The 19430-nt window shown below is 41.3% G+C and overlaps 1 protein-coding gene across 1 annotated transcript in view; it reads right to left on the bottom strand.

Annotated features, from left to right (window-relative positions):
* The window catches only part of ass1 (argininosuccinate synthase 1), a 70424-nt gene that overhangs the window by 10559 nt on the left and 40435 nt on the right, over positions 1-19430 (bottom strand). Inside the window, exons 10-12 of the mRNA XM_088319749.1 lie at positions 11676-11760; positions 9315-9379; positions 3759-3890 (exon numbers count right to left, since the gene is read on the bottom strand). Of these exons, the coding sequence (XP_088175875.1) occupies positions 3759-3890; positions 9315-9379; positions 11676-11760 (282 nt within the window). The remainder of the gene's footprint in view (positions 1-3758; positions 3891-9314; positions 9380-11675; positions 11761-19430) is intronic.

Genomic DNA, 19430 nt, shown 5'->3' with positions numbered 1-19430 from the left:
TTCCCGTGAAATAAAAGGCTTGTGTGAGAACATCACGCAATTGGGTCCTGATCCTGTTCTGGTTGATGACATCAGGTTTAATAGGCTAAGCCAATCATTCTCACGACATAACAATACAGTGATGAAATAGTGGATTTTGAATAACAATCAACTTCAAAATCCAAAAAGAAGATAATCAAATTTACTAAATGTCCCTGAACGCATGACGGGCAAGCAACTTTCATGATTACCAATCATCTCTGATCCTTTGGCGCCAACTGCCTCGCACTCTGATTGGCTCCCAATCAGTACTTGTACCCACTCCTGTCTGTCTCCTTTAGTCAGTCAGTCTGTGAACCTCAGTTAACACTAGGCAAGCCTTTTTTGACCCTGACTCCCACCTGCCCCGTTTTTTGCTCCTGTCTGTCCGCCGGCTTCGACCCCTTTTTGATCCTGACCACGTCTACTCTACCGTCCCGGCTTTCGACCTCTTTTTGTCCCCGACCACGTCTACTCTCCTTTCCTTACGACTCGCTTCCGACCCCGACCACGGTTTTTACTCTCCTGTCCCGGCTACTGACCCGTTTTCCGTTCCCGACACCGCCATAGCTCGCCACGGAAGTTCCACTTCCGCGTTCAGAGCGACCTGCTTCCCGCGTCCAGCAATCACAAATTCGTGGGCGCAACTTTTTCCCTTTCTTCCAATAAAACTTGTGAGAAACGCAACGCAAGTGGGTTCTGTCTCCGTTCCGGTCCTGACAACTTCGCTGCCTCGTGCCAAATAGGCATACGTTAGCAGCCTTACGAAACTGCAGGCTCACCCTAATTCAAAAAAAGTTTTACATTTAAAGAGAAATAAATACAGACGAAAAAAGTGCTTTTCTTGAAACACATTTTGACAAACATGAACCGGTGGACAGATACGGCTCACACATATTGTGTGTAAACTTAATCTCTCTCTTTGTCTCCTGTGTCAGTGATTGAAATAATGACACAAATCATATATCGGCGCATGATCTATTTAAATTATAGTTTTAAATCAATTTGTAATCCTCCAAAGTAATCCTTATTTTAGCTGTAATTTGATTACGATTTCTGTAACTGAGTACAATTACGCACATTTTTTTGTATACTCTTTTAGTGTGTCTGTGACATCTTGCTGAAAAAATCTTTATGTGTAGCGCTTTCATGATTCCACTCTTTTAATCCATCTCTCAGACGGGATAAGGATACAAAGTCTCTGGGGGGGTACTCTGAATATTGTAGTAATGGAAAACAGATGCGGGACAGGTGGATTGTTAAAATAAGCCACATGTGCACTCACATTCCTGCTGTGTTATTAATATTATAAATCCAACGTCTTAATCCAATATGGTTTGATCTTTTATATGGCTTACTGAGCATTTACATAACTGTGAGTCCTATGATATGCTACATGTTTTATTTATTAATTCTCCATCAACGAGTATTTCAAAAATGTAAATATTTTGCATTTGTATAGCGCTTTTCAAGTCAATGAAGACCTACCAAAGCGCTTTACAAAGTGCTTCACACTTTCCCTTTTACTCACTAACTAACTGAGCATCAGCTATGCAGTATTCTGGTTTGCCCGCGTCCCTGCGTCCTAGATACATCATTTTTGCAGGGGACGCATTGTGTCAAATCAGCGTGCGTCCCCGGGACGCAACTTTTTGACACCAAATTGTCATTCTTACCCGAGTACTTTTTATTTTTAACAACGATTTACCGCACTCCAAACTTTTCGTCAGGCAGATCTGCCATTGTTGTTTTGGTCTCGCGCCGATCACGGCAAGCGAGATCTCGTTGCTTCGAGATGACGTCATTGTTTTGGTGGTTGTCGAGTGAAAGAAGTATGCCTTTGAAAAAGCAGTCGGTACTAGGTGCAAATCAACAAGAAATTGGTAATTTCTTCAGTGTCGGTAATAAGTCGAAACATAACACAGAAAGTGATGACAATGGCAATAATTCCGGCACGAAAAAACGGCGGAGAAATTCTTCAGAAGACCGCAAAGGCAAGGAAAACACGTGTGTTGAAGCGAACGATTCGACGAAAGAAAATAAACAAAAGAATACTAGCAAGAAAAAGACTTTTCTGCCAAAATGGACTAAATTATACTCCTGGTTACGCTATGAGGAGGATGATAATGGATTGGACCTTGAGAAGGCATTTCAACTATGGCGGGACGGCAAACCACGAAGAATATATGAACCGAAAAATTTGAAGTGATAACTGCTTCGTATTACCAATAAACTTTGATGATTAAAACTGCACGAATATATAAATATTTCAGCAATATTATTTTGTATAGTGTACAATATTGTGAACTGAAAAATCTGAAGTGATAACTAATTTGTATTACCAATAAACTGTGATGATTAGAACTGAATGAATATGTAGATTTATATTGTATATTTGTCGCCGATTTACAATTTCAACCGCGATAAAACCAAATTTTGGGGACCCATATATCTCTGTTGGGACCCATAGATTTTTGAGCATGCGAGAGTCCGGGACCCATCACTTTTCACAGGTAAAATGAACAATGCCCATGCAAGGCGACGACCTGCCATCTCGGGCTATGAAATACCAGGGTGACCCAAAAAGATGCATACGCATATTTTATTCGATAAAAAATCCATTTTTTAACGAATGTCTTTTCTGTTGCAGGACGTGAAAAGTGAACCTATGGATGATCATTTACAGCTATAGCTGCCCTGAAAATGTCTTGGACAAATCAGCAGAAGATATTCTCCCTTTTGCGACAAAATCCGACCAGAGTGTACTGATTCAGTTTCGAAAGTGTTTCCATTGTCGCAACTTTCCATCAAAATCAGCGATTGTTAGTTAGATTAAGAAGTTCAGAGAGCATGGAACTGTAGTGGACCTATATTCTAAAGCCACAGGGGAACTTTTTCAGGCAGGAAGAAGAGTGCAAGGACAGAAGAAAACATTGCAGCAGTGAGGGACTCAGTAGGACGCAGCCCTAGGAAATCAGTGCGTAGACGCAGCCAAGAACTCGGAATGACAAGGGAGTCACTGCAGCGTGTTCTTACGTCTGATCTGCACCTATACCCATACAAGATCCAAATCAAGCAAAAATGAACTGATGCTGACAAGGAAAAGCGGGTAACAATGTTTTTTTGTATTTAAATTTGAACACGTGAATAGTTGGACATTGTTTGATCTCGTCTTGTAAATTGTTCCAAAGTTTGACTCCGCACACAGACACACATATACTTTTACTGGTGGTTCTCACCTTTGGGATTATGAATTCATTACAGCCCCTTAAATTATAATTTCCCTCTTTCTGAATGAATCATTTTTGGATTTTTTTTGGCACTATGTTTTTGTAGCAGTTGTTAAGTTAAAAAATTAACTAAATCACCCAATTTTAATCATTTGGACTGCAGGAATAAAATATTAGTATGATCTCAATATCCTACCCTGTGTATGGTTCTAATTTAACGTTTTTGGAGGATACTAAGAGGCAGTAGTGAACTTTTGTAATAATTGCCCCAGACTTCTGCACAATATGTTAAGTATCATGAGAGTACTTGTGCATGTATGTGTTTGCAGCCCGTCTCTGGAGGGTGTAAGTGAAGTGGCCTCATATTTGAGTCTCTAATGGCTCTGATCCTATTATGTGGGTGAAGGTGCAGAGGAGACAGGGGACCGAGCAGAAGGCAGGATTAGGACACCTGAGCTACAACACAACCTCACACAGGACGCAAGATGATTTCATATTCGAGCCACTCACCGTTGTACACCAGCTCGGAGAATTTGATCCCGAGGCCCTGCTTGATTCTGCGCACCTCCTTGTCCATGGTGAACGTCTCGATGTCGAGATGAGCCTCCAGGAGAATGGTTCCCCCGGGAGTTTCATAAATCCCTGGCAAAGAAATCTGTTATAGTTTCGCATTTTATCAGCAAAAAAAGGGACATTTCACAAGATTTATGTCGCATTTCTTTTTGATCCGCAAGGTCTCACGCCATCTTCTGGCTGAAATCATCATTGCAGCCTTTGTCAAGCTGCCTGTGTGCCACGTGCAGGTACGTGTCTCTTATAGACCCGCTTGAACAAATGCTTGTTTTTGCATCTTTTTGGGGGTTGGCATTTGGACTGTATCTGAAACCGTGCTTTTCTTACTTTCACCATTTTCATCCTAGGATTAAAGTAAACCTCGAGCACGAACATGAAATCACTCTCCTCCCCCCGTCCTCGCCAGCTCTTTTCCTCGCGCTCTGTGGCCGGAACACCCAGAGTAAAAGTAAAATAAAAGCAGATGGGCACGGGGGGAAAAATATATAAAGGCTCTTTAAACTCAGTTGGGCATTGTTAAAACATGAGAAAATATTATATTGTTACCTTTCTAAGGACACCTCAAACTACAGACTTAAATTTGATTGTCATTTAGTTGAGGATTGATTCATTTTTCATTCTACCTTCACGTAATAAATGAACTTAACCTTTTTTAAATCACATTCGAGACTGGGTGGAAACACATGTTGGCCTGGAGAGGGAGGTGTCATGATGACTGATTAGTATCACCTGTGCCGGCTCGTTTGGCGCTAGCCGCTGCGGGCTACCTGATTGGTTCCCTGTTCCTTTTTAAGCCCAGTCCTGTCACTCTCCGGTTGTCAGTCCGTCAACGAACCTCTGTTTCTACAAGGCAAGCACCTTGACTCTGACTCCAGTTGGTCCCTCTTTTTGCACCCGTTATCCGTTCATGATTTCCCCGTTTGTCTCTGGCTGCAACTGGTTTTTTGACCCCGACCACGTTATGCTATCCCGTCCCAGCTTACGACCCGTTTTTGATCCCGACCACGTTTTGCTCTCCTGTCTCGACTATCGACTTGTTTTTTCCGTCTTCGACACCAAGATCTCCACCACTTCCGCATTCGGGTCATGATCCAATTCTGTGAGCGTCTGCTTCCCGCTTCCAGCGAGCACCGGATTGCGGTGCTGCCCTTTCTCTTTATCACAATAAACTTGTGGTTAACGTTACGCATCTGGGTCTTGATTCCGTTTTAGTCGTGACAGGATGGGCACCGATAGGCTGTACTTGCCCAAGACACACCACAGGAAGTGATGCACCTACAAACCTGTCAACGTCCAGGGCTCCATGCCCTTACAAAATGTCGTATTTTCCCTTACAAAATAATCTTACACCATATTTTTTTTTCCCAAACGTGTTTATTTAAGTAGTTTAACATGTTATACTGTACTCGTGTTTCGTTATATCATATATATTGTTCATTAACATTTTTTGTGAGATACTGAGTTGCTCGACATGAATGAGGTTCATTATAAAAAAGCTCAGAAATTAAGTCGCTTGAACGTTCACTGTAGAAGGAAAAAATACATGCAAATAGAATAAGTATATATAAGTAGAATAATACATTTTCTAAATTAAATTATTGTTGGTAATATACTGATTAAAGGGATAACCACAAACCTGTCATTTTTCATTTTCTCCTTTTATACTTTTTTTTTAACTTCTTTATACAACATCATAATTGGTAATATTATGCAGCAAAGCAAGTGAGCCGTTTGAGAGCTTTAATGAGTCGAGCCGAAAAAGCCGGTTCTCTAAAAAGAGACGGACTTCCTTTCACTACACAACTACCACATGAAATCCGATGTTTTTTAAGACCACATGTATTTCAAATGTACTCAATCAACCCCCTGATCGGAATGATGCATGATGGGAAATCCCCAGGCGGCAGACGCATGCGCACAGTAGCATCAAACCGCTCGCTTAGTTTGCAACGAAAAAAATGATACCGAGATAGAGGCTACCGCGGCGAATTCTTTCGACTTGATTGATTTGCTGTTTGTGATAGTCGGTGTATACCGGTTGGTACCCATCATTGATAAATCTGCGTTTTTCCTTACAGATTTTCTCGTACGTCGTACACGTCTTAAAATGCATCATAAACGTACTTTGTACGGCAAAAATGTTCAGGCTGACAGGTATGCACCTACGACCCTAGAGGTTAAGAGAAACCCATCTATAATCCATCACGCGACACACAGCTCCTGGCTAAATACAGACGAGCGTGTCCACGGAGGCTAAATGACAGGGTAGGAGGCCCCTGCCACCCGGCAGCATGGACCGAAGCTCTGACTATAACCTGCAATTTACCCCCTTCGGTCGGGGAGGCTCTGGAAAAAAATGAGGAGTCTGACAGCAGAAATGAAGCCGTCACTCAAACGTCAGCTCAATCCCGAACCCACCTCCCCAAAATAGATAGCTACCCGAAAAGAACCGCTTTGCTATTTAATCCGTAGGACTTCGAATCCCGAGCTGAAAACGGAGACGCGCTTATGGCGGTGCTGGCGGCCAGAAACCCAGATTAGCACCGGCGCTAATTGTCCAAAGCCTCAAACGGCCGCCACCTGAGCTCGGAGGCCTCGTGGCCTTGGGATTATCCGAGGAGATCCGTGCGGGGCTCGTGGGGACCTTTCCGCTGGCGCGCTTCTATCAGATAAATAAGTTAAAACGGCCTGAAAGTAAACTTGGCTTAAGAACGGCTTAACGGCAGAGGGAAGGACAATGGGAAGCTATTTGGGAGTTGAGTTAAGGCTTAGGGAGAAAACACCTCCAGTGCTTTTCCAGGTTTTAATCTCATAAAGCACAGGTATGCCAAAACTTGAAGGCGGACAATTTACTAAACCTACTGCCAATGTTCCCTGTAATTTTCCACGAGTCTGAGCGTTCACACAAAGTCGGTGAGCAACACTTAAAACAACAGTGAGCAACCTTAATCCCAAGTGTGGCAAGATAATTCATCATCAAACATGTCCAAAACTTGACATCAAGTTACATTTTGCTGAGTTTCCGGCAACGCAAAATTATTTTTCACTTTTGATAGAATTGACTCATGTACTATAGCAAAGGTTTTACGGCCTACAAACGTCCATTTCTTTTTATTTCCTGATATATTTTGTCCCATAATATTAACATTTTTGGGGGCTTATTTCGTCGGTTGTAAGATGCAGAACTGTACTTAATCACATTTTTTAGGGGAAGTACAATGTTGGCAACAACATTCACTTGATATCATTGGAAATTATTTGAATGCAACACAAACTTTTTCTTCTTTTTTCTCAGTTTTTTTTTCTACTTTTTTAAAAATTCCTTTAAAAAAAAAATCTCATTGTGTTTATTTTTTCCGAACTGTTACTTTTTCTTTTTGTTCTCTATTTACTTTTTTTTCCTACATTTCTTTCCTTTTCTTTCTTTTCTGGCTTTTTTCTAAATTTTTCCTTCTTTTTTCTCTTCCTTTTGTTTCTTTTTTTCTCAACTTTTTACTACTTTTTCATTTTGGTATTTTTTTTCTTTTTTGTTCTATTCCCCCCATCCTTTAAGTCATTTTGTGCATAATTTAACATAATATTTGGTCATGTTGGGATTAAAGAAGCAAAAACAACCCGAAAGAGCCGGTTCCTTTTAGTGAGCCGAGCCGAAGAAGCCGGTTCCCCGACAAACTTTACTAACTTTACTCAACTTTGTTCTCCTTCGACTCAACTTCAAAATACGGCATTTAGGACACAACGTCAGGGGAACCCGTGTATTTTTACCTTCATGCACTGTAACTTTGACTGAAGTCGCTTCTTAATTAGTCATTTTGAGCCCTCATTTTTGTGCGCTGGCTAGATTTTCTTGTGCGCCGAGAATGTGCGAGCAGTGCGCAATTGCGCAGGCGCGCAGCTTAGAGGGAACACTGCCTACTGCTGAACTGTTAGAGCCGTGAAATGCAATACTGTGCTAATTAATATGAGGTAAATAAAACGTAGTATAACAAACAGAATAGAAAGACACGTTTCGTACCAAATTGCTTATACCTAAACTTTAAACTGTCATTTTGGCAAAATGATAATTTATGTAAAAAAAATCAATAACATGAAACTGGTACTAGCAATTCATCTTTAAACATTTTCTACGGACGGTGTGCATCGAATTTTTTTTCATGAAAATAAGTGTGCCTTGTGTCGAAAAAGGTTGAAAAACACTGCCTTAGAGTATATGAATAAAAAAAAAACTCTCTCTCTCTCGATATATATCTACATTTCTATATATCTACACACACATATATTTACATATTTATATCTAAATATCTACATATCTACATTTATCTATCTATCTATATCTATAAATCTACAGATCTACATCTATATCTATATATATCTACAGATCTACATCTATCTATCTATATTTTTTTTTCCGCATGAAAACAAGTGTGCTTTGTGTCAAAAAAGGTTGAAAAACACCGCCTTAGAGTATATGAATAAAAAACATATATATATCTATCTATATCTATATATCTATCTATATCTATATATATCTATATATAATTTATATATATCGAAATAAACATATCGATATATATCTATATATGTATATATTGATCTACATATCTATATATCAATTTATATATCTATATATCTATATGTCTATGTAGATATATACATATATATATGGATATATATAGATATATATAATATACACACATGCGCGATTGTGACAAGTATCTTTTTCTACTTATCGATCTTCCACGAAGATCTGAACTGTCATTTTTTCTCTCTCTGGTTTCCAGAGGAATGGGACTTGTCAATCTTCCTTAATAGTCTCCACACGGTCATTTCCGACCACGGCTCCGTGTGCTCCGAAGGGTCAGAGGTCCTCCCGAGCTGTGACAGGATTGCCGATTGTTTTGACGCAAATAAGTACGACCTGACAAGAGCGAAAAAGAAGTATGACATCTTCTTTATTGTCGTTCTGCCGTCGGGTGCACTCAGTGGGAGTTTCTAGAGTGCCGGCGACACTCGGCCTCTTCTCGTTTCTTTTTTTTTCTTTTGTGTGCGCGATGGAAGGGAAAAGTGGGCTTCCCACTTCCCTTATTTCTACCTGCCAATGTTGTGTCACGGCCGTTCAATGGCGGTGGGAAAAAAAATGGTGTCGGTGTGTTTGTGTGTGAACATCTCCGCCCTTTTTCTGCACTTTGCGGTGTTTGTCACAAGCCAAGTGACAACAGACTGCAGGAGTGACAGGCGGATGTTTTGCATCCTGTGGAGAAGGTGCGCTCCAGTCTGAAAACCTTTCTTTTTTTCCGGCGCCCTACCGTACATGAATGGAAGTCTATAATTCCGAACGCCGGCTTTGCTTTTACCGAGTCGAAGCGTTCATGTAAAATAACCGCAAATTGCGTAAAAGCTCCCGGCGTGAAAGGGAAGAAAAGGTTTACAAAAAACATCCGGATGGGTTTCTGTGCCAGTGCAACAAGGTAATGGTTTTTTTTTTTCCATTACCTCGGGACTTCATGCCGATGAAACGGTTCTCCACGATGTCGATGCGGCCCACTCCGTGCTTCCCTCTGAAAGAGTCACAATTAGCTTGAGCAATACATTTCTCAACGCAACATGAGATAAGGCTGAGCGATAAGGGCCAAGTATAACATCAACAGCTCCGTGTTATTTCGCTCTTTTTGTGATTTATTGTTTTAATTGTCTGCTTCTATCTTCGGTGTTTTTCGTCCCGTTTGACAACTACACTTTGGATGACTTTCTATCCTATGGTTATGGGTTTTAACGCACAAAAACGCGTTTATTCGAGGAATCAACTCCTTTCCCTGAAGAGTTCTCGTGCCGGCGTGATGAGGGGGCCCTATCGTGGATGCAGAGCCAGAGCTAAGGTGAAGGCTAAGCGGCTAATGGCGATATAAGCCTTCGGTACCGTTCGTAATAATGGAAAATGTGAACTCTACCAAATGAGACCGACAAACTGGCTGTGCTGGTGAAAAACATCAAAGCGTACAGGGAGTGCACTTTGCTGTTTTACGGAAACGTGGCTAGCATCCCGGACGCTAACGTGGAGCAACCCGGCTTCAGCGCAGACAGAAACACAAAAGCCTGCGGGAAGCGGAGAGGAGGCGGACTCGCTATCTACGTGAACACGAGGTGGTGTAACCCTGGGCACAAAGATTTCCATCTGCTGCAGGGACGTCGAACTTTTGGCCTAGCGTGTGACGTCACCCACTCTGCTGTTGCTAAACTACAACACAGCACCCTGAGGCCATTCTGTTAATAATCAACACAAGGACACTGCTGGAAGTATGAATTTCCCCACGGGAAGATATATACCATATTTTCTGGACTATAAGTTGGTTGGGGTTGCTACTCATCACGACCAGCAGAAAGAGGAGACCCAATCGCGTAACGTTTCTCACAAGTTTTATTGAATAGAAAGAGGATGGGCTGCGCTGCGCCCACGATCCGGTACTCGCTGGGCGCCAATTAATGAGATTGCTCCCTTTAAGAGCGAAAAGCAAGATGTGGAAGTTCAGAGCAAGTCATAATCCGACATACAAAGTCTGTTAGTTTATTTGATCCATTATCTTATTTTATTTTTTGTCTCATCTTCTTCTTTATTTTCTATTGTTACAATACACTATTCTTCATTGCATTATTATTATTATTATTATAATAACTAAGACCAGTTTTTCTAAGCACTATGTTATAATTATTATTTTCTACCCTTTTTTTTAATCCCTTTTCTCATTATAATCTCTATATTATGTTTTACCCCGGATTGCCAAGTCTTTCAGAATCAGAACGGAATCAGGACCCAATTGCGTAACGTTTACCACAAGTTTTATTGAATGGAAAGAGGAAGGGTTGCGCCCAAGATCCGGTGCCCGCTGAGCGCGGGAAGCAAGTCGCTCTCGCAATCGGATTGCAATCCGAATATGTAGCCGGCGATGGCAGGGACAGAAAAACAGATTGATAGCCGGGACAGGAGAGCAAAAACGTGGTCGGGGTCAGAAACGGGTCGTAAGACGGGACGGGAGAGCAGACGTGGTCGGGATCAAAAGAGGTCTTAGTTGGAGACAAACAGGATCAAAAACAGGACAGGCGGGAGTCAGGGTCGAAAAAGGCTTGCCTTGTATATACAGAAGTTCGCAGACGGACGTATTCGGGATCAAAACGGGTCATAGCCAGAGACAAACGGGAACAAAAACAGGACAGGTGGGAGCCAGGGTCGAAAAAGTCTTGCCTTGTATAAACAGAGGTTCGCAGACAGACTGACAACAGGGGACAAACAGGACTGGGTTCAAATAGTGACAGGGAGCCAATCAGAACCCGCGGAGTTTGGTGCCAAATGAGCGGGCACAGCTGAGTCACATCAGTAATCATGACACTACTTATACATAGAATATAAAAAATAATTTGGAAATAATTTAAATGCTACACTTTGCTCGTAAATAACTGTAATGATGACAATATTTCATAAAAAATGATTTATCTTCTTCTTTATTTCACCAAAAATATTTTAATCCTTATTAAAAAATGATAAATTAAATTAGTTGAATAACTGCCCAGCACTACCACATACTTTTTATTAAATATATTTTGTCTTTTCAGAGGAGGGAAAACAAATATCAAGCACATTTTTCCTCATATTATGTAAAATAACAAAAATCTTCATGAAACTTAACTGATCTCATTCTGAGATAAATGTATTAAATTAATTTGTTCAGTTCCTCAGCACAGCCTCGGAATTTTCTTTATTTTTTTCTTTTTTGGTGGAAGAAAAAAAAAGAGAAAATCAAGCACAATTTTCATTCCATTAATGGTAGAAAACAAAGAAAAAAAAACCCACATCAAACCTACCCGATCTCATTTAGAAACAAATAGATATCCAACGGGGTGTCTTTGGAAATTCCTTGCTTCACACTGACCACCTTGACAGGAACACCTGCACAGAAAGCAAAGATGACTTCATTTTATTTTTGCAAATGGCGGATAATAACCTGAGTGAAGGACATAATTACAGTGCACATGTTTTTGTACCAGCGGCGTTGCGGTAAATTCGACAAAATCGGAGCTCACTTTGAAATAAATCGCTACGGCGAGACGAAAGTAGACGGGCAATTTGCATTCATGAGCAAGCTGCCACTAGTGCGCTGGTTGGGAACTTATGGCTCGCGGGCAATTATAGCTCTTTTCATGAGTACCGTATTTTCCGCACTATAAGGCGCACCGGGTTATAGGGCGCACCCCCAAAAAATAGTTTTTGGTCCTATATCTTCCATACATAAGGCGCACCGGATTATAAGGCGCTACAATGGGAACGTCGACAAAACAGACAAGATAGTTCAGTCCAACTGATTACCCCCTTAACATTCCCAAAGCTTGCAAAGAAGCAAATTCGTGTCGTAGACACGTGCGGATGCGGTGTCCGTACGATGTCACTCAAATGCATCGTTCCAAATATCATTCGGAAGGTTAAAGTCTTGGGATTCAAGAAATGCCAACCATTCCTTAGTTTCTATTTTCTTTTTCGCTCGCAACTTTACTGTGCATATGACAATAAACACTTGGAATTGAGTTTAAATTAAAAAAAGACCCATCACAGAAACATCGAAATCACTCTGAAACAAAATACTGGGAAAATATATAGCCGGAGTAGCTCACCTAAGTCGTTGCGTTCAATAATAATGTGCAACCATGGTCCTCTTATTTCCGTGAGTGTAGTAAATCCAGGAGAGTAAAATATTTACAAATACAGAATGGTAAAACATGTTTGCTCTATACCGTAGACAACCAAACTTGCTATTCACATTCATCGTTTTCGGCCAGTTGCAGGCTTTGTTTTGTCCCTTTAGCCTATGCGAGCCTGTAAATGATAAAAAGGATCCGCCCCCTTTACCTCCGAATAACTTTAGCCAATAGTGATCGATTCAAATGATGATTGACACATTGGTTAGGAAATGAAACGCCAGTACGTAAAAACCCAGCATACACCGCGGACCACATTGCCTACGAGGAAAAATCTAGTCGGCGGCTGCTTGCCTTTGTTGCGAGACCTTGCGACTTAATATTGATCCATATATAAGGCGCACTGTATTATAAGGCGCATGGTCAGTTTTTGAAAAAAATAAAGGCTTTTAGGTGCGCCTTATAGTGCGGAAAATACGGTACATATGGCTCGGAGATAAAATAGAACCTGTGCAAATATTCATTAATTTTATACTGTATATAGGACACAATTTCAACCACAGTTTACAGTCAAGCTCTCACACTAACAGACCCCGCTTTTGCTGTGAATCGCTAAATAATCCCTTATATGGAAGCTCATTAAATGATCGATGTCCATTGTTGAGACGCTTTAATGAAAAGCCACATTCAATTTTTAAACACCCACAAGCACTAGCAAAACTCTTAGAGCAATTTGATTGGGTGATTGGTAGGGATGGGCTCCGCACAGGACAGGACGCATGCATTCCTTCTCACCCAGCGCAGTCTCCACTGAAGGTAATTATGTTCGTATCCTCGTTTGCAGTATTTTGTGACATTTTTACTAAAGAACTATGCTTGCACCTCGTTTTAAAATCATTATTTAGGACAAAAATGAGCCTTAACACTCTGCGGGAGGGAGATGAATTCTGAGTGGTACATTTATATTCATATGGGACACAGGCTGTGGCATTATTATTTTATCTAATCATCAAACAACTGTCATGATTACTGATGTGACTCATTTGGCGCCAACTACCGTGGGTTCTGATTGGCTCGCTGTCACTATTTGAACCCAGTCAGTCCGTCTGCGAACCTCAGTGTATACTAGGCGAGCCTTTTTCGACCCTGACTCCCACCTGTCCCGTTTTTGCTCCCGTCTGTCTCCGGCTACGACCCGTTTTGATCCTGACCAAGTCTGCTCTCCCATCCTGGCTTACGACCCGTTTCTGACCCCGACCACGTTTTTGCTCTCCTGTTCCGGCTATTGACCTGTTTCTCCGTCCCTGACACCGCCATCGCTTGCTAGGGAAGATCCACTTCCGTGTTCGGATCACAATCCGAGTCCGAGAGCGAACACCAGATCGTGGGCGCAGCCCTTCCTCTTTCCTTTAATAAAACTTGTGAGAAACGTAACGCAATTGGGTCCTGACAAAAACACAAAGTGAAATACAATGTGCTGAAGAATTAGCCTTGGTCTGGAGGGCGAGTTTGTTGGTTTTGTTGAATTTTGTCTTAAAAAATATGGTGTGGCTTTCTCTCCCCCTCAAAATAATACAATAAATCAATACCACTGGTGGCCCATTACCACTAAGCTGAACTTGGACCTATTAAGACAGAAATTTATATTCCATGGAATTTTTTTTTCTATGAAGAACCCGCAGAGTGTTATTTGGTTATTATTTATTTTACAACCAGTGTTATCATTTATTTGTTCTGTAAAAAATCTGGAGAAGGTTATCATTTATTTAGTTAAAGGGATAGTGTCTAATATTGAGTCTGTAGTGGTACAAAAACACTTTCATTTAGTTTAAAAAAAGAAAAAAAGTTTTGAATATTAGGCAGACATACATAAACTATCAATTATTTATTTTTTATAAAAAATTTATTTCTTTTGCATTGTGGAAACCCTCACTAAGGTCGCCGCGATGTGTGTCTGGCATCTTGCTGCTACGCTGTGCACTGTGGCAGTGGTTTTCGTTCGCGTTAAGACAATACAGTGCCATCTAGTGGTCAAATATTACACACTACAGCACAAGTGTCAAACAGGCGGCCCGCGGGCCAGATCAGGCCCGCTAAGGGATTGAATCCGCCCCGTGAGACAACACTCGGAGAAGCGCAAGAGAAAAACGAGCTGCAGGTTGAAATATGTCAACCTGATGGTGCCAAAGAAAGGTGCCTCGAACAAAGACACTGTACTTGTATTTCTTTCTCTCTCTCTCTCCCTCTTTTCCACCCCTTTTCTCCCACTCTGTCTCTTTCACTCTCTGTGTCTCTCTTTTTCTCTTCCTTTGTTGCTCTTTGTCTCTTTCTCTGTGTTTTTTAACCTCTTTTGCTCCAACTTCCTTTTTTCCTTTTCTCTTTCTCTCTTCATACCCTTCGCGCTTTCTTTTCTCTTTGGATTTCTTTCTTTCGCTCCCTTTCTTTCCCCCTCTCTCACGACTTCTCTTTTTATCTCTTTTGTTTCTCACGCGCTCTCTCTTTCTTTGTCCCGCCCTCTCTCCTTTTCCCTCCCTCTTTCTCTTATTTCTTTATCTCTCTTTTTCTTTCTCTTTAATCTACTAGTCCGGCCCCGAGAGAATGTTTGTTCTATCGTGCGGCCTCCCGAGTTAAAATGAGTTTGACAGCCCTGCACTAGAGCTTTAATAATGTCAATGAGGAATACAGAAATATTCTTTGATAAATATATATTTTTAAATGTAGGCACCCCTGCAATCGTCACTTTTTCTGATACAAACTGACCGCGGCCCCTCATCAGGGAAGGTAAAAATTTTGTGGCCCTCATAAGAAACAGTTCAGGGACCCCTGTACAAAAAAATACAGACTAAAAAAAGCATTTTGCGGACAGCAAGAAGACAGCAAAGAACGGTTACCTGCAAAAATGAATCGTTAGGCATGACAAACAAACTCAGAATAAATACCTAGTGACAAGTATTCATTACAAGTCATTGAAATCAATAATGGTCAACTAAAAGCCATGACAAAAGGAGGCGACGGCAAAGAATGGCTAATAAATTCAAAGGCTCGGCGCATGTGAGAGCTGTGAAATTGTGGGCAGGCCTTCAATTAAACACACAGCTTTGTTACTCCGGCTCTCTTTAGCGCTGACACTGGCTGTGAAAGAGACCAACTTACCAATCTTCCTCACTTCGATAGTTTATTTTGTTGACAGGGAAACGCCCACATGGGCATCCGTCACTGTCACCGGGGGTTCGATTATGCTTTTTTTAAGTACTCTAAAACGGTTTGGGTAAATAAACAGAAAAATAAAAGCAATAAAACAAAATATTTCTGGCTGTGTTGTAAAAAACAACTCCAAAAATGTGGCCATTTTGTTTTTGTTGTTTATTTCATTTCTCAAGTTATTTTCACACTGAACCTTAGATGGGAAATTATTAACACATTATTATATCATTTCCTGGGCAGCACAGCAGTGTGTGCAGCACAGTTCTGAGATCATGAGATCGAACCTTCCTGTGTGGAGTTTGCATGTTCTCCCCGTGCTTGCGTGGGTTTCCTCCCTTATTCCTAAAAACATGCATGTCACAGTGTTCATTTTACCTCTGAAAAGTGATGGGTCCCAGGGACTCGCATGCTCAAAAATCTATGGGTCCCAACAGAGATCTATGGGTCCCCAAAATTTTGTGTTATCGAGGTAGAAATCGTAAATCGGCGACAAATATATAATATAAATCTATATATTCATTCAGTTTTAATCATCAAATTATTAATTAATTTTCTGCATCAAATTATTGTTGGTAATATACCGATTTAAGGGATAACCACAACCTGTATTTTTTTTATTTTCTCCTTTTATACTTTTTTATACAACATAATTCGTAATATCAATCATCAACGCAAGTGAGCCGTTTGAAAGCCGGCTCTTTTTATTGAGTTGAGCCAAAAAAGCCGGTTCACTAAAAAAAGACGCACTTCCTTTCACTACACGAGATCTCGTTGGCCGAAATCGGCGTGCAGACAAAAACTCGAACCACGAAACCAAAACAACAATGGCGGATCAGCCTGACAAAAAGTTTGGAGTGCAGTAAATCTTTGTTAAAAAAAAGTAATCGTGTAATAATGACAATTTTGTGGCAAAAAGGTTGCATCCCGGGGACGCACATTGATTTGAGACGATGCGTTTCCAGCAAAAATGATGCGTCTAGGACGCAGGCAAACCAGAACACTGATGTCAGGTTAATTGGCGGGCCAAATTGTCCCTATGTGGGAATGAGCGAGCGAATTGTCTGTCCTTGTGTGTCCTACGACTAGCTCGCAACCAGTTCAGTATGTCCCCTGCCCACTGCTCGAAGATAGCTCCGATGTTCTCCAGCACCCCCGCGACCCTACTGAGGATAAGCGTTGCAGATAATGGATGGATATGTCAATCGGAGTGGATAAGTCCCGTTTTGACCCAACTTGGGTAGTTTATGATTGAGGTTATTTTATAATTTGATGATAAACAAGATCATAAAGTCAGATTTATTTGTATAGCCCTTAAAGCGTGTAATATTTCGTGCCTCCTAGTGGTACAAAAAAAACTTTCATTCAGTAGAGAAAATACCTGAACTATCATATGAATGATATATCATTTCCTATGTTATATTCATACTAAACTGCCAGGGGGGGCGCTCTAGGCCTGTGTGGATGATTCTGACATTCCCAATAATTTACCATATATTTTACCAATAAGTCTTTTTCGAACCTGAACTGTCCCGTTTTTGCTCTCATCTGTTCCCGGCTTCGACCCGCTTTTATCCCCAACTAAGTCTTCTCTCTTATTCTGTGTTCCGACTCGCTTCCGACCCCTATTTTGCTCTCCTGTCCCGGCTACCGACCTGCTTTTTCCGTCCCTGACACCGCCATCGCTCGCCACGGAAGATCCACTTCCGTGGTTGGCGCACAACCCAAGCACCAGAGCGACTTGCTTCCCGCGTCCAGTGAACACCGGATCGTGGCCGCAGCCCTTTCTCTTTCTTCCGAAAAAACTTGTGAGAAATGCAACGCAAGTGGGTCCTGTCTCCGTTCTGGTCCTGACACATAGAATGAATGAAATACCATTATCCGTCAAATTCATAAATATTGGTGCAGATAATCTGCCGATTCAATAATCAGTGGACCTCATAATTGTCCCTAGGTGTGAATGAGCGAGTGAGTTGTCTGTCCCCGTGTGCCCTGCGATTGGCTGGCAACCAGTTCAGGGTGTCCCCTGCCCACTGCCCGATGATTGCTGGGATGGGCTCCAGCACCCCCGCGACCCTACTGAGGATAAGCGGTGTAGCTAATGAGATGAGATGAGACATATATTAATAGCATAATTGAGGTAAATATTAGGAAGAGCAGCTTCAGCGACAGACTGCTGTCACTGTCTTGTACCACGGACAGACTGAAGAGATCTTTTCTTCCTCATGCCATGAGGCTCTTTAACTCCACCCGGCAGAGTAAAGGCCCACATTAAACCACACCCCCTACATTGCATATTACCGAATTTTATTGCAATATGTATTCTGTGTAGCACTATCTAGATACTCTATAGAACACGCTACAGTGGGTATAAGCATGTCACATTGGGTATTCGTATATTGTATTATTTTTGCTTTATTATTGTATTGTTCTCAGCACAAGGATGCTGCTGGAAATGTGAATTTCCCTGCGAGGATAAATAAAGTATCTATCTATCTAAGAAGAGGACTCTAAAAAATATCAGAATAGCAAAATACGGAGGGAGCGAACGCCCGATACTTAAAATCACTTGACAAATGTTCTTGGACAAGTGCTTTGTGGACCCCCAGATCGCTAATAATTAGATTAAAAGTTCCGATAAATGAACTGGCCGAACGTGGGAGCGCAGGGGCCGGCTCTTTTCCTACGTTTCTGCCCACTCTCGCCATCTTCCCGGGTCTCTCGTCATTCACCCAAAAGGGTTTTTTCTCTCTTTTCTCCGCCGTGATCCTTTTCTTCGCTTTTTTTTTTTTCCTCTCCCCGCGCTGCCTTAACAGTGCATGCGGACAATGGGAGCGCAGACACAGTTGTAGGAAAAATTACTGCTTTCCATTTTTCCTCTCTGTCTCTCTTTCCTCTTCTTTGGCGTGAAAAAGAGGGAGGGTTAGAAAGAAAAAAGTACGGGGGGAATGGAAATGGTTCCTGTGGTTTAAATATTCTTTTTTAATCAGTGAGAAAACTTTGGTGAGAAAAAGCAAGGATGAAAAAAAGGCGAAGGAGGGGGACAGGGGGGTGGTGATGAAGTGAAAACATTCTTGCGCTGATCTTGTGCTCGGAGGGAGGAGCGGGATGGAGGCCTTTTGTGTGGGCAACTAAAACAGCTTTTGTCACAGGCCGCTCAATAAAAGCCAGAGAGAATATGTGTGAAAACGCTGCACTTGGATGCAAAAGAAAGGAAAGAAAACGCCTTCCAACTAGACGGGTTTTGGGTCCGCTCTTATCGGACCTTTGCTGTGAGAGATTCCGAATACAGGTTTCGTAAACCTTTTTCATAGCCAAATTCAAGCACTTTGTAAAGGGACAGTGTATAATATTTGGTGGCTCCTAGTGGTAAGAAAACATTCATTCAACATCGATTAGAGAGATAGATGGGTAGATAGATATAAATAGAGAGATAGAGACAAAGATAATTGTCTAGATAGATGTCTAGATAGATAAATAGATAGATGTCTAGATAGATATAGATAGATAAATGTCTAGAGAGTTATAGATAGATGTCTAGATAGATATAGATAGATGTCTGGATATAGATAGATAGATAGATAGATAGATAGATAGATAGATAGATAGATAGATAGAGAGATATAGATAGATGTCTAGATAGATAGAGAGATGTCTAGAGAGATATAGATAGATGTCTAGATAGGTATAGACAGATGTCTAGATAGATGTCTAGATAGATATAGA

This window comes from Urocampus carinirostris, chromosome 16, assembly GCF_059441175.1.
Source record: "Urocampus carinirostris isolate Australia breed hairy pipefish chromosome 16, RoL_Ucar_1.0, whole genome shotgun sequence".
NCBI lineage: Eukaryota > Metazoa > Chordata > Actinopteri > Syngnathiformes > Syngnathidae > Urocampus > Urocampus carinirostris.
This window is presented reverse-complemented; position numbering and strand designations above follow the sequence as displayed.